Source organism: Lepisosteus oculatus, chromosome 4 (assembly GCF_040954835.1).
Source record: "Lepisosteus oculatus isolate fLepOcu1 chromosome 4, fLepOcu1.hap2, whole genome shotgun sequence".
NCBI lineage: Eukaryota > Metazoa > Chordata > Actinopteri > Semionotiformes > Lepisosteidae > Lepisosteus > Lepisosteus oculatus.
Genome location: NC_090699.1, coordinates 18,391,695 through 18,413,191, shown reverse-complemented (window position 1 = coordinate 18,413,191; position 21,497 = coordinate 18,391,695). Strand labels below are relative to the sequence as shown.

Below are 21,497 nucleotides of genomic sequence, written 5' to 3'. Positions count from 1 at the left end.
TCTGAAAACTCTAGGTGCTTTGCAACAACTGTCCTGGAGAGATCAATCAACTACCAGTGTGTGATTCTGATTATACCGGAGACAGTCTGCTTGAGCTTGGGGGATTATTTTCTAAAAAAGGTTACAAATGTGATGAGACCTTTTGGCCCATCAAGCTCATTTCACGTGGTGGATAATTCATTTGTGGATCTCATCCAGGTTTGCCTTTTTTTTTAAACAAAGCCAGTGAACCAGCCCCTATCACATGTCTGGGCAACTTGATTCAGACCCCCTCAAATCTTTTGTGCAAGGAAATATCTCCTGCTCCCATTCTCTAATTTCCCTGTTCTCCAAGCAGCAGAAACAGATGTGTTTGGCAGGTCTCATTGCACTTCTTCTCTATTTCTGGGGTGCTTTGGTATGAACTCATTGGGGAGTACTTCTATGTAGTTTCCACTTGTAACTTCTAGATGTGTTAGAGTACTGATACTGAAGAGGTTCACTGGGTTGACTTTGTCTGTGTTGTTGATAATTTTGAATACTTGGATCATCATAGTTACATAATGATAGTCTTATAATGTTCGATGGCCACCTCACTGCATGGTGCTAAACTGAAAATCTGTGGGACTGTGGGATGATCTAGAGGTCAGGGGCCCGTGAACAGGCACTTGCTTGTCCAGACAGTAGGAGAGGAATGGGACTGATTCCCGTAAGACAGCATCAGCACAGATGTACTTCTTGCATTACTTCCAACACTCCCTGCACACTATAACAGCCTGAGACTGGCAAAGAACATTCTATGTCCATGAAACATAATACTGAAACATCAGAAAATCTCTGAAAATATTTTCCTCCATAATACAGAACATAAGCACTCAGTGAGACGTTTCATTGTCTAATGACACTGCCCCATGACATCAAATAAGCAAACCACTTCCACACCAAAAGCACCATTTGTATAAGAAAACATAATGTGAAGAAACGGATAGCTAGGAGACAAAACTGACTTTGAATTAGAGATTCCCACAGTAGATGTTGTTACAAAATTTATGCAAGGCCATATGTAATACATTTGTTTTATAGTTTTCTTTGTGGGAATATTTTGTTAGCCTTTGTGTGCTGCCCACTTGGCAAACCAATATGAGTTATATTAACACATTTCACTTCTGGCACATAATCTGAGGAATGTCTCCAGGTGCAAATGATCTGCAGTCTATTTAGCATCGCGGTTATTTATTTTTTACAAGAGCTCATTATTACTCTTTACCCTAAATTATAGGCCCATTAATGGCTGTCTTCTTGAGTTTTATGACCTAGACAAGAGACTTTTATTTTCAAAATGATGCTTAACACCTCATCAATCGAAAAGCAAGCAACCACCTCAGACATGTGACTTTTAAGCTATGGGACACCATAATCTTTGTAGAGTTATAAAAGTGTTTTTCTCTGCTCAGGTTTAAAGCTGTATCTCCTATATGTTTGCTGTTTTCAATGCAGAGGAATATGGACAGATGGGATGACTTTGTATCCTTAAATGTCAGTGCAAGAGAGGCAGTACATGATTTTACCAAACTACACAGATTTTAAAAGTTTTAAAAGTCTTTCTTGGTCACAAAGAATGTTAGTTTTATTGTTTTGTTTAACTAGAGCCTTCAGAAATTATTGTTATTAATTATTTATAAATATGAATGGAGTGAGTCTTTGTTATGAATCCTCACTTAACATAGTTGGTTTCTCAATACACATTTGTTCTATTTAAAAATTAATGAATAACTCTAGTGTAATAATTTAAGATTTCTATTTCACGGGATATTTAAATGCTGACACAGCTCTTTAAAAAACAAGAGATGCCCAAAGGTGTAGGACCTAATTGGAGCTCAGGAGTACTGTGAGTAGAGTATTACAGCCTGTGCTGAATTATCTGAGGTGTGGAAACAGAACTGCAACTTGTGACTTTTAAAAATGTTTTAAATTTTCATTGACCTAGTCCTGTACAGCTGGAGGAGCTATAGGAGCTAAACCTCATGTCAAAGAAGAAAGCACCTGGCCTTGAGGGCATCCTGCCTGAAAATTTGCCCCATCTAGTTTCCCTTTCTCTTTAAAAAACATGCCGCAATTGTAAAGGGTTTATTCTGGATGGACGGTAATGGTTACTGGCATTATCCTTATTATTACAAAATAAAAAGATCCCACACTTTGTGCAGGCTTTTGTCTTATCTCTCTGAAATGCCGGCTCGAGGTCTGTATATAGCCACATTAGTACACTTTGATCTGACTGGTGCATCAGACATCATGCCAGTGATTGATTTTGCTGCCTCTCCACATTATGCACGTCGCTGCAGGTGTTCCATGATGTTTCATTCATCAGCGAAATGGCTTTTGACCTGCTAGAGTAGAAATATCTCCACGCCCAGATCGTATGGGTTTGGGATCAGTTTTCACTAACATAAAAACTGCTAAGAATTGGCTACATCAGTGCCCCTCAGCAGAGGTGTTAACGGGCAACAAGTGCTCCTTGCAGTTTGCTATATCTAAGGGTACTTGCCAGGGACGTCTGTTGTTTGCCTTGTTTTTGGAACCACTATCTTGTGCTGTTCATAAATCATCTACTTCTGTCATAACTATTTTGGATGATTTTAATGCTCTGTCAGGGGTCACACACTTTGTCTTGTAATCATTCTCTGGTTTGATCTTAACACTCCTGTTTCTAGTCAGTTAATGAAAGAATGTCTGGTCTTCATTCATACTGCATGCATGCATATTTAACATATACTGTGCACATCTCCTTAGTGTAGAGTGTGTTTTGATCTTGTAATACGTTCTGTACTCAATTTCAAGTCATGAAGTCATTCCGTTTTAATTCTCGTGTTTTCTATCATCACAATCCCCTTACAGGTATATCCTCTTTCTCTGATTTAGCAAGTAGTGGTAAAGGGATTCACACTGTAGCTTGTAATTTGAGGATGGTCTTCATTCCTTCAAGTCTTGCCGTCTTAACACAAGCTCTTCTTTCTTTGTTTGCTTACATGACCTCTTCTGTGTGGGGATTCAGATTGCCTTCCATACTAGATTTCAGGGGCAAAACAAAGGGCTGCCTTTATTTCAGTTAGGGGTTTCATACAAACCTTTCCCAGCTGTTACTATGTGTGAAAGGGATTTGAATACTTCTAGTGAAGAAATTTCTTGGAATATAAACTCAGCTTCACAAACAATCTTAATCCCATGATTTACTTGAATTTTCTACACAGAATGTCATTGACCCTCATAGATGTTAGCATATGCACTTTGTCCTTGATAACTTCTATCTTGGCCTCTCCAAGCAGCAGAAACAGATGTGTTTGGCAGGTCTCATTGCACTTCTTTCCTATTTTTGGGGTCCTTTGGTATGAACACATTGGGGGGTACCACTGATGGTGTGTGTTGGGGGGAGTTAATTTGTCATTTTATTTCTGTTTGTTTTTGGAATAAATTTAAATGAAAATAATTGGTATACTGCTGATAATTATAGTGACTACATCATTATTTTGTGTGAACAACATGAAATGTGTTTCTGGATCTGGTCAGGATTTGCTTTTTACTGAGAATTATGTTTATCTGGGGAAAGACATTTTCCTGGTATTATAATTCTGATCATACATGGAATGTTTTGCAGTGCATGTACTGTACAATCCTTTAACAAGGAGTCAAAGAAATGGCCTGTTTTTTGTCAGTAGAATCACTCAGTAAAAATTCAGTACATTGAGAATCTTATCACAATAGGTCCAAAGTTAAATTCCAGGTTATCATATGAGAAGAAAAGTAGTATCTGAAAATATGTATTATAAATATATATTATAAGATTTATTTGTCAGCTTTGAAGAAATAAACATAACATAAATATATACTTTATTATAAATGAAGCAGTATAAATGTAGTATTTAGCATAAATTAATTTTTGCAATGTGAATTAAAATGTGTATCACACCTAAAACATTTAGGACTATTTTAAATAAACCAGAACACTCCTTTGTCTCGCCTTAAGAAATCCTCCACTTGGATTTAACTCTATAATTACAGATCACACTATCTGATAAAAAGGGTGCAAATGCCTCCTTTATCTTACATTCTATTTATAATCTGAATGTGAATGCACTGATTAAACTTTTAAACTATTATGTTCATGTTTTAATTTACAACATATGTTTACTGGTCAAAGCATTTTAAATGATTGGTGATGAAAACAGATCTTTGTGTATGTGAATATTTTAGTTTTCTTTTGTTTCATTTATATGTTCAAGGAGAGAGGTTTTCTTCAATGACATTTCTTGGTAAAGGGGCAAGTCTTTGACAGAGAAACAACACACACAAGTTTGCAAACTAAGTGACAGTGTTCCAGATGTATGTTAATGGAACCACAAAAATACCAGCAGGTGTAAATATCAGTGAATTCCGCTGTGTTATAAAAGTCAATGCCTAACACCCACAGCTTTGTCATCTGGCCTCTCACAGTCTGCAAGACAGGCAATTTTTCATGATTTTTCCTTTTTTGGCAAAAATAAAGCATTTTAATTAAATGCTCTGAATGGTTCCAGATGTTTGTTTATTTGTTCCAGTAAGCCTGTAAATAGTTTACTGTTTAAAAAATTCAGTTTGGTGCAAATAAGCCGCACTGTAATAAAAGCAAACTGTGAGAGAAAGTGAGACGTCCCTGGGGTGTGTTCAGCAGAGATTTCTCTTTGAAGCCTGCTTTCCTCCAGGGACAATAATAGCAGTTTTGTGCCATTTAAAATACATATATAAAACACAGCTGGAATTTTTCCAAGAATAATATTATTAAAAGACAGCATGCCTTATGAAAGAGAAGTGTTTACCTCTGCCAATGGCCTTTGGTTTCCTTCCTTACAGTGTAGGTTGCCACAGTAGGCTTCTTTTACAAGGCCTAATCACTTGGAGAAGTGACTATTCAAACACGTCAAAAGTAACCTGTTGATTTGTACTTCTCACACAAAATAAAAACAATCATGCAATGCATACCATCCAACTGTTAAAATGACCTTTTTCTTTTCCCAGAAAAAATATATTTGAAGATTTTGTTTTATTTTTTTTAAATGAAAATGACAATTGCATTCACACATGACTCTTTTCAATAGGCAACTTCAAGACATGCGCAAACCTTTCAATTGTTTTCTTTCTTGCACACAACATGTGATTAGAGCTGTTACAGGACACGGTGCTACACTTTTTAGGCAAGGACAAAAAAGGTTTGCTTCTTTCAAAAAGCACTTCTCCCTCCCTGCAGGAATAAGTCTCATAAAATCATTTTGGTTTTAATGATTGTAAAATGACAACAGAAGTGGTTATGTGCCCTATAGAGAAAGGTGAAGCTGCAGGAGGATTTGTATTTATATTTACAATGGCAGGGCCTTTCATTGAGATGAGATCCTGTGATCAATTAATTACCAGCTACCAAAAGGGCCAGATAGGTTGATTGTTTGTTCCTTACAGTATGTTCATATGATTGCAAAAATAAAGAAAGGGTAGGAATGTACATGAGAAAATATAGGTATAAGTAATGACGTTACTTAAAATTAAAACTAGAGTTTAGCTTGTATTGTTGCACTTATTCTTAATATGCATGCTCCAGGATAGGGCTCTTCCACGGAAATGTAGCTTTTTTAATGGAGAAAACCGGTACAAGTGGCATCTTTCATCTTTGACATGAAGAGTTTCCTTCATAATTTTATAAAGAAGAGTTTAAACCCAAGATGGCAGCTGGCGTGGATTCCCTTGCAGCACTCTTAGTCTTTCCTTTTCTCAGCCCTTTTTGTGCAGGGATTGTTCTGCAATATCACCATGCATCTGCTGCAAGGCCACACAAGGCTTGATGCCCTGGTCCCTCATCCCACACTCCTGTCTGCCTTGTCCGCTCTTGGCTTGAAAGTTCACTGATCAACATCGTATCTTAAAGTACAGTTCCTCAGTACACACTCCTCTGAGCATCAACAGAGCTGGACCTGTTTCTTAAGAGGCCTCTTATTTGCTGTAATTACCATTGGCACTTCAGCTTGTAGGCCCAGTGCAGGTTCCATCAAATGTGCATGATCCTGAGAAATTGTTCACCAGACATGGATCCCTAAGTGTTGTGGTCTGCGGCACACAGAATCTAAATCTCTCATTTCAATTTGAATGCAATATCTCTTATTCTAGCAGTGACAAGAAATTGGACCCGCTGTCGTACTAATACGGCAACTGCCGAAAACACCAAGAACATAGGAACAATAATCGACTCTGACACTCGACCACGTACCACTGCAGAGCCTTGCAGATCTGCTAGATACAGTATCTAAATTGAACATAATAATGAGAACTCACAGGAAAAATAAATAAAAACACTAGATCCAATTTGATGGATTTTGCAATGATCTATTAGAGGCTATGGAAACATGAATGCTGTCAGAATTAACCACGAGGTCCTAACAGCACTGATTTCTGGGAGAAGAACAAGCATTCAGTGTGCCGTTCCCTCACTGTGTCATGTGGTGGAGAACTATGGAACTGTGTGAGAGCCACATCACTACTAATGTGAGGAGAGAAGGTGGCTCTCACTGAAGATACTGAATACACAGAACTCTTATTACACTTACTGCACTTCCAGTAGAAGGGTCAGGGGGTTAATAACTCAATAACCCTACTTATACAACTACACATTTCTATCAAATGTGATAAAGAATCCATTGATATTCAGTAATGTACTAACTCTAATGCTAAGACAATAATACATTGCTGATTAAAATAATATTTATGATACCTTCTATATACACCATAATCTAAAGTGTGAACGTGAATCTACTTTATATTCATACTTATGGAGTAGCACAGTGCAATAGTGGTCAGCACAGCTGTTTAATTCGAACCTCTGGCACTTGCCTGTGTGGAGTTCTCTTGTCATCCTTGTGCTCATATAGGTTCTCGCTGGAGGAGGGTTTTTTATGGCTGTCTCCCACCTCCCAGGGCCATGCAGGTTGGGTTTGATTGGCTATTGAACCCTGCACTCCCTAGGTTAATCCATGGGCTGCCAATTATTCGCCCAGGACCGGAGATGAAATGAAGCACACGAGCATGACAGCTCACATGGACAATGTTTCTTTTTCACAGACACGTTTGTCTCAAGTTAATTTGGTCTCAAAGCACCTATCCTGCCTCACAGACGTCACCCTCAAATATGCCTAATATACAGACCCCAGCAACCAAAGATCCATCACTGGCAATTTGTATCATGGAACTCAGAGCTTTCTAATTTCATGGACACGGCTACGAGAAAACAATAGAGCTTTGTCTGAATACCTCAGAAATTGGCACCGATTTTTCCCTATAACTGTAACTTGTCATATTTTGTCAATTTAACCAAAATTAGACTCCATCTGGTGAAAAACTACAGTTCTCACATTTTGGCTTGCTCTAGGCAGACCTAATAAAATACACAGTGGATGTTCTAAACATTTGTGAATTGTGTGAAAAAATAATAAAACTATTAACTGCTGTCTTGCAAGGTTTGTTTTGTTCCTTTTATGTTCCGTGATTATTTTAGCAGCCCCTCACAGAATAAAGATTCAGATGATAACCTCAATATAATAATCCTTAAAATCTGAATATTAATCCTGAAGATCTGGGTAATGATCCTGAAGATTCACAAAATGATGCTGATGTTTCAGATAATGATCCTAAAAATTAGGTTAATTAAACTGAAGATTGGGATACTAAGTATTGAAGGATCAGGCTTGATCCTTCAATATTTATGATGAGATTAAATGTATTGCTTTTCCATGAGACTCTACACACTGGTTCTGTACTGTTTTAGTCCTTTTACAGAATTAATATACTATGTATGGTATATCAATCAATACCCTGCATAATATTATTTTATTTTATCCGGGGGTTCATCGAAGTAATTTTTGTATTTTGCTACTGTATATCATAAGCAGGACTAAGTCATGTAAGAATTAATACTCACATGAGGTTTGACTGGCAGGCAGTGTGAGCATGGGGCTTCGACAGCTAAAACATGATGTATTTCACTCACTTTCATTTAGCGTTAACCCCTACTTGATCCTTAAAACTCACACAACACATTACAACAATATAGATTTTAAAAATTAAGATAAATTGCATTACTGTAGCATTATTTAAAATCCCCTTTCCACAATAAAATATGAGAACAAAAGGCAATTTCAGCAATGGAATGAGAAACAGAGTGAAGGGCAACATCTTTTTAACACATCTCCTGGACCGTCTTTTAAATTGTGAGTGAAATGCACTGCAGTTTCTCCAGATAATTAAAATAAGTTTTTCACCTTATTTCCTGTTAGATACAAATAATTATTGTTTCTCTCAATAATCTTTTTACATGGCCTGTGGATGTAATTTATCTCCAATGTCTTATTCATAGCTTCTTGACAAGGAATCTTTAATTTTTACATTTCCAACAAATATGTTTTATTGGTTCCCACATTAACGTATTAATGCCAGCCCATCTATAACAGATCCTGGGTGGCACACATAAAACAGGTTCATGCAGATATACAGCAAAATCAATTGTGAAACATTAACTGAATCTCACACCAAGGCAAACTGTGAACTATAACTAATTATGATAAGTTGCTGTATAAATTACTCCAAGACATCCCTGGCAATCCATTTAAAACTCAATGAGACTAAATCTGTGTCTGGAAAATGGGATGAATGCCTAACAACTGTGTCAATAATAATAACTTAAACAGAGAATTGCCAATGATGCTTCTAGAAAGATAATTACCTTCTCTGAAGCTGTATTTAACATATAAGTGGTTCCAGTGATTTGACTCTTATTCAGCATTAAAGTACCTTGTATCATGTTTGATAAATATACAACTACATTAACCAATGATTGTTTTTTTGTTGACTTCACCTCCTTGTGTTTGGTGCAGCATTGCATACAGACAGAAAGATGCACAGAACTAGAAATGATGTGGCATCTGGAAATAATAAGCATAAACTGCATTTTATAAATCATTTACTTTTAAAATGTTACAGATGAAGGAAACCAAGAAATTTTGCATGGAGTGCATCATATGATATTTTTACTCTAAATCAATTAAACTTGCCTGATCATTATCAACAATACAGTCCCTAACCAACAGCAGCTTACAGCTTTGCTTGAAAAAGGCAATATGCAATTCAGACATTGCCACTGCCAGGGGTTTCAAGAACAGGCGTCATTAATTGGCAGAGTGCTACTTTCATGTCCTAAAAAAATTATGAGTTATGAGACATCCATCCATTATTAGACAGTTAATTCTTCCTGGGGAGGGTTGTGGCAACTGAAGCCTGTCCTTGTAGTATGTATTATAGTGACCACTCCCTGGATGGGACACTAGTCTGACATGGGATATGAGGAGTGACAACACCTTGGATGGGACGCTTGTCTGACACAGTTTATGAGGAGTGACCACACCCTGGATGGGACACTTGTCTGACACAGGCTATGAGGAGTGACCACACCCTGGATGGGACACTTGTCTGACACAGGCTATGAAAAGTGACAACACCCTGGATGGGACGCTTGTCTGACACAGGTTATGAGGAGTGACAACACCCTGGATGGGACGCTAGTCTGACACAGGCTATGAGAAGTGACAACACCCTGGATGGGACGCTTGTCTGACACAGGTTATGACGAGTGACCACACCCTGGATGGGACGCTAGTCTGACACAGGCTATGAGAAGTGACAACACCCTGGATGGGACGCTTGTCTGACACAGGTTATGAGGAGTGACACACCCTGGATGGGACGCTAGTCTGACACAGGCTATGAGGAGTGACAACACCCTGGATGGGACGCTAGTCTGACACAGGCTATGAGAAGTGACAACACCCTGGATGGGACGCTTGTCTGACACAGGTTATGAGGAGTGACCACACCCTGAATGGGACACTTGTCTGACACAGGTTATGAGGAGTGTCCACACCCTGGAAGAGACATCACAGCCTGGGAAGCCGTACCAATACACACAGATACAAACACACAGGGACAGATTAGTTGGTGAACCTTTGTTCTCAGATACATTTGTTGTAATACGTGATGTCGGTTTAAATAAAAAATGAATGTGTAACCCCAGTCCCACTGCTCAGACATTCCACGCTGTTAGCATGCCTAGAGGGTCAGACCTACCTCTGTGGCTTTTGGCATCCCTGCTCCCACTGGGTAAAGGGGTATACTGCATGAGTGGAGATGCACAGCTGCTGTCACTAGAGTCCTGGACAGGGAGGAAGACAAAAACAGAATGCAATCAAGCTTTCCATATCCTTTCTGTTCACAATATTTATACATTTATACAAAACCTATACAATAATAAAACTACAGTTTTCATTTTCAAATTAAACTGACTACTCTGCACAGGTATTGCAGGCGAAGGCAATATTTCTAAACATATAAGACTAATTGAATCAGATTAGAAACCCCACAAACACGAACACACTCATACCAGGGCTAGTTTTTCCAGAAGCCAAATAACCTTCCAGTATTTCTTCTGACTGTGGGCGGAAAATGTATTATAATTATTAATAATGATAATAATAATAAGAAGAAGAAAAAGAGGAATAATGGGAGGCAACCAATGCGAAGAAGAACTCTCCCTTCTCATTTCACATTCAGCTGAGTACTGTAAGGGCCAAATGGGATACAGCTGTGTCTTGCATGTGTACATCCTAAACCTCAATGTGCCACAAGCAATGGGAATCGGCAGAGAGTCCAGACTGCAGACTCCAGACACTGCGACACCTTAACTAGGGAGTTTATGATCATGCCGAGTGGAAGACAGTGGATTTGAGAAGGCCCTAGTATTATAAAGGTTTCAGTTTTGTAGTTTTTTTAACTTTTTTTTTATCAGAATGTTGTACTTGTGTGAACAGCTACCACCCTTTTTCTAAAACCTGCTTTTCCAGCATTCAATTAAGAAGGCTCCAAATTGAATTAATAACGAAAAGTCATGTTTGTTTCAAACTGTTATGGAAAATTTGATCATGAATCAGCTTCTTTTACTGCAGTGCCTATTAGATTACCAGGCACACAATGGAGTGTGTTACTATAAGGCCATAATGGAAGCCAAAGACTGTTTCTAATTTTAAACTTCCTTCTAAATGTCCAAATTATAGGAGAAGGCTTCAGTGGAAAGACCCACTCATTTAGATCCCATGAAATTCAGCTTGTCTAAAAACAGACCACAACGTTTGGCCGTAAGACAAACAGATTAAAGTTGACAATACCAATTCCTTACACTAACCCATGATCTGTCATTGAAAAAATAAAGTAGGTCTCTTTTTAAAAAAAAAGTTTTGTAATAAAGAAATCTCAGTGTCTGTCTTCTTCTGATTCCACTTCAAATGTAATATTTTTTTCCCTTTACCGTTACTGTGGGGTGTGGATTGTGTGCAATTGTTTTCTGAAGTTTTTTTCTCATAATTTACATGATGCTGTGCTATTCACTCAATGCAGGTTTGCTGTTATCTATTAGTTTTTTTTTTACATCCTAGTTACCAAACTGGAATTCAAACTGTCAAGCAATTCAACAGAGGAAATTATTATTTCTAATGGTGACTTCCAAAACCTGTGTTGGGTTTTACAGCAGCAATGTACCGCAAACATAAAATAGGCTTCGAGTTTCACAGCTGGGACTGACCCTACTTCTGTCATAAAAATTATCAGCATAAGACAGGAAATGTTGGAACACCATTACCTTTGTTATCGCTTTTTATAGGAGGGTAAGTTTCATTAGGAAGAGGAAAGGAGAGAGCGGCAGAACTGGCTCTGATTATCTGAGATCCTGCTGTTTAAGAGGAGTCCGGGGAAGGCCTTACTGCCACTGAGCCATGAACTGGATTAGAGGTCAAAGTAAGGTCAGGCTGCTGCTGAGTTTGAGACTCCATGTGTGCTGCTATGAGCTGACAATCCAACAGGTGGCATGAAATTACCACTTTCTAACTCTCGGACTATGCTTGCAGCGCAGTGCACTCCACAACCTGGAGCACTCACAGATGATGTATTTAACTGCAGATAATCAGCTAGGAGATTCAAACATCAAAACACAGTTTTGATTGACTCAGAACTACTTGCTCCAAAGTACCATATCAGGCCACATAACTACTCCACAGTTACCAGAAGTCCAAAGCACTGCACATCTCCATTTGTAAATTTCCCAGTTACATCCCAGTTACATCTCCTCTGTAAAGAGGATCGTGGATGTTGTTAAATGAAAACATACGTTTTTCTTTGGCAAACAAAACAAGTTTTGACCTCAGATCAACTTGCTGTTATTTTATACGAAGCTTTATTCCCCTGTACTCCTCTCACTGCGTTATATGCATATGTAGATATGTGAATGTTTATATACAGTATACCTACACACACAAACACACAAACATTTACATTTTCTAAGCCTAGGTGACCTGCTGCATTAATGTTTTTTTTTAATGTTTCTTTATTAGCCCTATACAATTTCTTGCATTAGGAATGCGTCTTTTCGCATACCCCAGCTTTTCTCCATTAATATATCACACATATCATACCTTGATAATGTTTATTGTTATGAATTCACAATTCAATTGAATGATTTTATATATTGAAATTCCATTTGTGTGTGTTTAGTAAACACACTTGATGATGCAATTATCATCAAATCATCATTTCCCTTGATGAGAAATCTGGGACACATAAGTTATTTGAAAACTAGAATTTCTTCTCATTCCCCTTACCCCTACTTATATTAGAAGCAGCCAATGCTATCTTAAGACCTGCTCTGCTTGGGCAAAATACAGTAGGTGAGCAAAACACTTGTCACCCAAAAGGAAATTATTATTTACTTTTTTTCCTTAACTAAAATTACCACCCAAAATTCACATTCTGACTGCTGATGACATTTCGTTCCAGTGTGTAAACTTGTGTAATATTATACTTAAGAATGTAGTCACTAAATTCATATAATATATTCCGAAACAGTCAAAACAGCCCTGGATCATATCACTTTGCAGCATTTAAACAATTCTGCATTTTTTATTATTTAACATGGGGCCATCTGTCTGGCTCAAAATACACTGAAGATAATACTTTCCTATCTGTTGTGTGCTTGGGGGTCATGACTAATTCTCAGTGTCTGTGGGATACATCTTTACATTTTAAAGGAGAATATGTGGAAAGATGGTGGATCGCACTGTCTTACATAAGCCTCTCAGCCCAAAACAAGAATGTACAGTATACATAAACCACTGATCCCCATATTTACAAAGCTTAAAACAAAGATCTATGAAGTCTTTACTGCCAGTGCAGGTAGAATTGAATAGGGGGATATTGCCTTTTGAAAATGTCAGCAGTTTCCTTGTTACTTATTTCAATATCCTCTCGACATTTGGCTTTAATATCCTAAATACCATTTTTAAAGCCAGCTCCAGTCTGCCCTGACTAATTTCCTCTCAGCCTGACAGATCAGAGGCCTTCCCCAGCAATGTTCCTCTTGGACCCACAAAGCCCCTCGTAATCCCGCTGCTTGTCTACAATTAATCTTTCCAGTTGCCACATTATTAACACTACCACCCACAGACAGAGGATGCCTGAGCACAACTGGGCACCGCCCCCCACTGGACAGGCAGAAACGTCAATCACACGGTGGTCAGAAAGTTGCCTGCTGTCAACATCAGAGATTTTCATCCCCCTTCTGTCTGCTGATCAAACATTTCTTCCCTCAGAAGATTAATCCCAGACCCCTCCCATTTCCTCCCAGACCCTTTCTGCCTTTTCAGTTTATTCAATGACCCATCCTCTATATGAGAAAGGAGGTTGTTGATAATAGGAATCCCTTTAGAAACAAAGTTAAAGAAAAACTAAATTTAAATCCCAGCTGTTATCAGGCTTTTTTTAAGGCTGGGCAGACAAGCCCTGCTTTGATCACCAGCCTTAAGATTTTACACAAACATAATCAAAAGCCAAGGGTTGCTGTAGGCAGTCTGAATTGATTCATTTCTGAGCTGGGTGCGATGAAGAACTGCCCTTATTTACAGTTTATGCACACTCTTTTTAGATCTATATGTTTTAAAGAGAAGTAGACTTGGAAACGTTAACTATAATTAAGACTGTGTCTCTTTAGAATGCTTTTACATATGGACAAAATAAAGAACTTTGCAAAGCAAGCAAAGCACTAAGATAACTGCAAGTCCAAATAATTTTTTTTTTTTTTGCTAAAATTGGTATCTCACCAAGCACTTCAATAAAGTTGCCCTTCCTCTTAGAAATAAGGAGGCTTTCCTAATTTTCAAATATACAAAGCTTAAACCACTTCAGGGGACAGAGCACCACTGTTAACAGTAGGCCTTAGATGGACAAAGACCCGACAGATCTGTACTTCAGCTGCAGAAACACTATTGTTAGTCAGACAAAGGGGATCTTTTTATTACACTCCAGTCTTATTGTTCACTTGCATGCACAGCACTTTCAAATGAGGCATAAGATCTAAATCTTAGAAGCTTAGACATCTTGGAATATATGGCAACTGGGAGCTTTATTAGTGCTGTTTGTAAGAAATTCTGGGGGATGTGCAAACCCAATCTAGGCATTTTTAATCTGAGATCAATAGGGCTGAATTGCTTTGATTACTCTCCGCCCTCATTAAACAATTCTGAGTAATACCACAGTTCTCTTTTCAGGGCTTTAATTTGTTACCTTCCCCTCACGCTGCTTCCTTATGTTATCATCTTAAATCCCAGCATCTTGCGACGCTTGCTGTGCCTGACAGCAAATGGCTGCCCTCCTTTTCCTAAAACCGCAATTTTAATGTAACGACAAAGAGTCCGAGATTAAAAGCAGGACGCAGAAGGTTTTACTACAGTATGTTCCAAATCTAAAGTGGCTGAACATAAACAGATTTGTGTTTTTTTTCCAAGGTGAATTGAGAGATAAATGACGAACTCCTGAAAATATTGAATACTGAAGGCCTACATTAGTCTCATTCCTTATATTCACACACTCATCTACATTTTACTAAAAATCGATACTGCTGAATTACCAGAAGTGACACTTGAGGGAGATGAAGAGTACACAGTGTTTTACAATGGAATGGCAAACATTAAGGATAAAAAACTACTCCTCTTTCAAACAAACCACCACTTATAGTTTCATCGGCTGAAATCAAATCCTGAAATACTAGGCCATTTCCATCTGCTGAGGGGGATTTACAGAAGTGAGCTGAAAAAATGATTTCTTACCTCAAGACTCAGGTAGTTCAAATTCAATACACAGAACTCCTGAAATGTTAATGATCTGACAGACGCTTTCATCCAGGTCATTAGGAAATTGCCATACTGTACGTGTCCTCACCAGAATGAGGCAAAGAGGCCGACAAAGGACTCCAGTCCCAACACTAAGCAGACGAGGGTGCTGCACTGTCATCTATTGCAGTCCCTAACAAAAGTGCCCTGAGGAGGTGAGTCATCACGCTGAGCATTGTTTTAATTTGTTGGGCCTAAGGCATATGCTGCATGCTCAGATCATTATTGTCTTTATATACTGTGAGTTATCACCACAGTTTATGATAATGCAGCAGAATTTACAAGCTGGGGAACAAGAAATCTATAATAATGGGTTTTACAGAGAATACCACAGCGCAGCTCATCCCTTTGGGACCAGACTGTCTGAAAATTATTTCTCTGTTAAATGTCGTAATGAAATATGGGTCTGCTCTTGGAATATACATCACGCGATGATCTTAAAAATATGTTTTTACAATAAATGCCAATAAATCCAGAGATGAACTCGATCCCAGCTTCAAGCTAATCATGCCGAAAGAAGAACTGGGATTCAGCTGCCATGCTGGGAAGGCCCTGAGACAGCAAGGCTTTCTGCAGCCCTGCCGAGACTCTGGCCTTATGAGGATGTTTCCTGCAACATCAGGTGTTTGTCTGACAAGTGGCTCCGTCTTCTTCCCCAGCTGATTCCTGTTTCCCCAGACCTGATCTTTCCAAGACTCATCAGGAACACAATTTAATTACAGCTGGAAAAAGTGTAAACACGGCTCCTTTTTATCTCCTTATACATCTGGACAAGTAGACAATGTGCTAAAACGAAATAAATCTGCCCTGACAGTCACATCAAAGGGTTCAGCCAGAGGCTTACTGCTACTTAAGGCACAGGAATGTTGTTGCTAAGCATCAGCCTACAACCTATCAGCCCCTAAAGAAGGACTTTTTTCCCTTTAAGAGGGAGATGAGGAAAGCGAGAGAGTGGGAACTCGACAGTAAGGGGAGTTTGGGGATTTAAGGAGATTTTGTAGCTTAAAGCAATTGTTAGAAGAAACAAGCTATCTGTTTTGTTTTCTCTTGACACCACTTCTACTTTTTGGTTGCAAAAGACATGTATAAAAATTTCTTTTGAAATGTTTTCCCTTTGGGTCCATATCAAAAATATTTTTGTGCACTGAACTTTTTTTCTCTCTTGCTTGTTTATTTGTATGTATATAAGATAAAAAAACAAGTTACCGATAGAAGAGACTTACAAGATTACCTTGTAATTATAGTTAATATTCTTTAATGAAAATATACTCTTGTCAGTTAATAAATTTTTATGTGGACCAATTCATTCCAGAGAGCAAACTTAAGTTTGCATGATAGAGTTTAGTTTCCTTACAAAGAACCAAAGCATCCAAGTGTGTTTTTTCCTGGCTGCCTAGAACCCGCACCTGAAAAGGCATTACTTTAAACACATACGTTTAAAAACCATCACAGTGTTTTATTAAGCTACATGTTGTATTTAGTTTTAATTCCTATCATTCTCAAATAATTTCTGGTAATCTAATATATTTTGGTTGACCTCTGTTGTGTAATTAACATCGTTACATTTACATTTCCGAATTATGCTCCTTATCAACAGTTGATAATGACCACGTTTCTCGTGTTGCTTAGCAAATAGTTTTAAAATAGTACATATGTTTGATTTATTTACGAGAAATATACTAATTATAAATACTACATTTTAAAAAATCAGTGAATTGGTTTCTATTCTCCGTACATAATCAAATCATTATTAAATAATATAGAAAAATCGGGTGAATTATTCGATTTTCAACAGAGTACGTGGTTTTCGATCGGCTTTTTTGAGTTTTTAGGAAAGATGAAATAAAATTATAAATTTAAAAATCTGAATTTCAAGAATTACCCTAAAGCATTAAAGAACACCAGTCAATCCTGAAAAAAAGGAAATATTTTCAAAAGGTCAGTAGACCTGCAGATTTCTTTCTGCAAAGACAAGAAGATACGGGATGAAATGTTTACATTTGATCTGTTTCTATTAATATTTCCAACTGTATTGTATGAGGGACACTCAGATGTACTTATTATTGTTAATACTGTGCATATAAGTAATGAAGTGAAAAACTTCTTGCATACATGTACTGTAGATGGAGTATATTTTATAGTCTATGCAACTGGTAATATATCTTTTTGCATAATATGTTAGTTCTGAATAAAATAGGGATTTATGAATCAATGTCCAGAAGTAAAAACAAAAGGAGGAATTAATAAGAATGTCTCTCTAACCTTAGCTTTCCAAAATAAAACAGGCTGCTAAATATGTGTCAGTTGGAGTTAAGTGTCTTAATGTTTTATTTTTCTTTTCTGTGTTATTTTTTCTTGTTTCATTCTCTGCCCATTGACTTTCAAAGTGGACTTAAATTGGATTGTTGGCTTTAGAAATCTGGTATATTACGTTTGAAATGTGTCCCATAAAATGTTCCAGTGTGTTAAGATTAGTATCACCTCAGGTTATAAAGGCAAGGTGAAATACTTCAAAATTCTCCACTTGCAAGCTTGCAAGAAAGATTAAAATCTTAATGCCAGAACTATTAACCTGTGTATTAATACAAAATGTGGAGATTTATGACATTCTTCTGAATGAATACACAAAAAGCAACACTCCATATATATATTGTTCCATTTTTTAACTGTGTGCTTGTGGATACATGTACTTTATAAAAACCTTTATTGATGTGAAAAGAGCATGCTCCAGACTTTGTCAAGTCACAATTCTTTGGATGTTTTGTGATTACTGTATAGATATAACAACCAAAAATCTATTTCCCCTGTTCTCTGTGAGTCTAACAATTCCATATGATTTATTTTCATGCACCTCACCAAGGTTTATAAGTTTAAAAATATTATTTTATTTATCATTTTTCAAAATAACTAAAAACATCGCTTAGTAAATTTCTGCACCATCAGTAGTCAATTTGCATGTATACACTGAAAGCATACAGTAGCTTTTTCTGTTAATATAAAAATTGTTTTGTTCAGCAAAACAGAAACTACTATAGACAGAATGGGCTTTAAAATGGAGAATTTCATGGTTTCGGGTTAAGTAATTATATTTTTATGGCTAGCTGTAATGTATTTTAAATTGCAGCTATGTGCTTAAAAATATATTAATTCTGTTTTTTTAGGTAATAGCAGTAGAAAGAACATCTGAAGTATTAGTGGCCACTCTCTACAGTTAAAAGAGATGTTAGTGTGATGTTTACCCAGCAGGAATAATGTTGAGCGTGTATTTAATGATTTACCAGTTCTACTTGACTGAGCTTGTACTCAGTAAATGGATCATATGATCACTGATCACAAGTTAAACTGCTTTTGTTTCATGCGTGAAGCCAAACTGGGGAGCTGTTGTTCATTGCTGCACTCCGTGTGCAGCTCAGTGTTAGACAAGCGTAGGTTACGTACAACAGGCAGTTAATGGCTCATACCAGCAAGCAACTAGAGTTATTTCTGCTCATGAGGTTGAATTTTAAAAAGGCAACTGACCTTGCTGCTGAATGCCTTTTAATATGAGCTGCAGCCATTTAAACAAGTATGTGCAAACACTTGTTTCTGATATGAGTTAAAGGTAACATTTTAGCCAGGAGCTAGTCCATGTTTTGCAATAAAATGAGCATTGTTATCATTAGGCTTCCACTGGTACTTTGAGCGTGTTGCAGTTAAAATGTCTAGTTTTGTTCTTGATTAACTACAGCACACTTTTAGGTGACCCTCAGATGCCGATAATAAATTAAGGATATTTAAAAAAATAAGCTTTATTTTTCCTGTCATATTTGCATTGTATACACTTGAGATTGCATTCACGATTAGCAACACTCTTGTGCCTTTCTTCAAAACACAGGGCCATATCGATAAACATTTTACTGCTAATATTAATAACCTCCTGCCAAAACAGCAAAAAGAAATTAAAACATGTCTCACAAATCTTTCAGGGTGCTGATCTTGTAGAATTAGTTTGCTGCTCCTTTTTTAAGTACTTACAAGTATGACCCTGGCCTCTTAGTGCGCAATTAGGATAATGTTATTTGAACATAAGACCCCAATAGATTATTCTAGATTAAAATAACGGCAACAACAAGACAACAAGAAAGGTTAATTGTGCTATGTGTGTTATATACAACCAGTGCATTATGATTAAAATGAAATAAACTACTAAATAAAGTAGTGGAACAATTTACAGTATACACAGATATGTTATTTACCATCCTGGAACATATGAAATGAATTACCCTGATAACTTTTTTTTGGTTCTACTCCAATCACTAGTAATTAGGAAAGAACTAGACCCTGAAATGTAATGATTTTTGATGGTTACAATTTACTCAAATATAGAGTCTCATCACTGTTTTTTGTAAAACTCTGAAAATGTAGATTGTTATTATCTCTTTTTCTAATTTTATCTGGTTTTACTGTGTCAACATTATTACAGTATATACTATATAAACTGCAAGGTACTACAAATATTCAACTACAGACCATCTCTGTAAGGTCTTCTTGACCTGGAAGTGATTTAGGGTTCAAGTCTATGTGATAATATTATAATCATCATCAATACAGTAGGTACAAAAACAGCAAAACCAGTAGAAGAGGAAATGTTATTAATGTTGCCCCCAAACACTGTCCATTTTGCTCTTTAATGTCCTGTAGTTGTAAGCAAGTCATTATCTGAATAAACAGATTATTCTGACAATCTGCCCATCATATATTCTCTAGTTTAAACATACCTGTACAATCAAAAAATATTTTAAGCATATGGGAAACCAAAATTCCTTTCTGTAGTAAAGAAAAAATAGGTGCATCAACTATTCCTGTTCTGTATAAATCAGCTATTTTCAAAAATCTCATTATTTAGACACATTTGACATTTCACAGATTCCAAGTCACAATTAGTTATAGTCTTTCCTGTGATCTTTCTTGACTGAAGCAGGCTGAGAGTAAAGAAAACTGTACTCTTCATAGGAGGGCCGAGTCAAACTTACACTTCAGAAGACTGTATCGGGAGATAAGCATTGCTAAGTAACCATCATATTTCAGCGATGTGAAGAACTAATTTCCTTTAAGAGTTCACATGTCACTTCAAAATCTTTTTGCGGGCCCTCTTCAAATGTCTTAAAGCATCTAATTGGGCGAAAAACATTCCAGACAACCAGGTGTGACAGTCCTGTTCAGCAAAAACTTCAATTATTAAATATTCCACACACATGAAAACATTTCTGACATTAGATACAGCTCCTAATCGGTTCAGAAGACCTCACTGTATGTCACAATTCTGAGCCTGTGTATGAAAGATGTCTAAGCTTGATGTTGTGTATAATAAAGGCAAATACTTTCACTCTGTTTTTGACAGCTGCTGCAGATATCTCAGATGCCAAAATCTAGAACTTTAAACTTCATGTAGTTAAATGAAGAAATGATATTTCAGTATACATGTACTATAGAGTTTATTATCTTAATTTCTATTAAATGTTTAATACAGTATATCATTAGGGTAATGTACTGCACTCTTAGATTTTATGGTTTTATTAATTTGATTTGGATCAGATTACCATCTCTTTTGGCAAATTATATCAAAATGTTGCCATTTGTAAAGAAAATAAGAAAAAAATCCACCATTTGCCTCAATTAAAAAACTGCAAAATAACATGTATTGTTAAATTATTTCAATAAGACTACATGCTGGTGTAAGTGCGGTCTCATGTAAATAAATAAAGCATGCTGATTTCAGCTTTTCAGAGAGTGCTAATCCTGGTCGTTAACCCCACAAAGTGAAGTTTCTCAGGAACACTTTCTATTGTTTTCAACTTGCCATTAAAGAACAGCACAAGGAGAGAGCCTTGTCAGTGTTTCCTTATACTACTGCCTCTTCCCGGCACCCTGAGACATGTGGAAAACTATAAAAGAATTTCAGCTTGATGCCACTTCTGACTTTTCAGATTACAAGCCTGGGCCTTCAAAGCTAGCTGAGAGCTTGGGCTACATCATTTTTTTATAACTACCACTGCTAAACATAAACTGTAAGACAGACTGTTTTAGAAATATTGTATCACACAAGAATTATAGTCAGTGGCCTGAGCAGGAGAGAAGATGTTTATTTATAGGTTATTTCTTTTGGTCATTCAAACTCAGAACAGTGTATTAGGTCGGGGTAAGTAAATA

General features: G+C 37.0%; 1 protein-coding gene across 3 annotated transcripts in view; it reads right to left on the bottom strand.

Moving 5' to 3' along the window:
- lrmda (leucine rich melanocyte differentiation associated) overlaps nt 1–21,497 on the bottom strand; it is a 328,072-nt gene that overhangs the window by 32,251 nt on the left and 274,324 nt on the right. For all 3 annotated transcript variants that reach the window (XM_069188887.1, XM_069188888.1, XM_069188885.1), the window contains one exon: nt 10,168–10,252. In XM_069188887.1, coding sequence (XP_069044988.1) covers nt 10,168–10,252 — 85 coding nt within the window. The remainder of the gene's footprint in view (nt 1–10,167; nt 10,253–21,497) is intronic.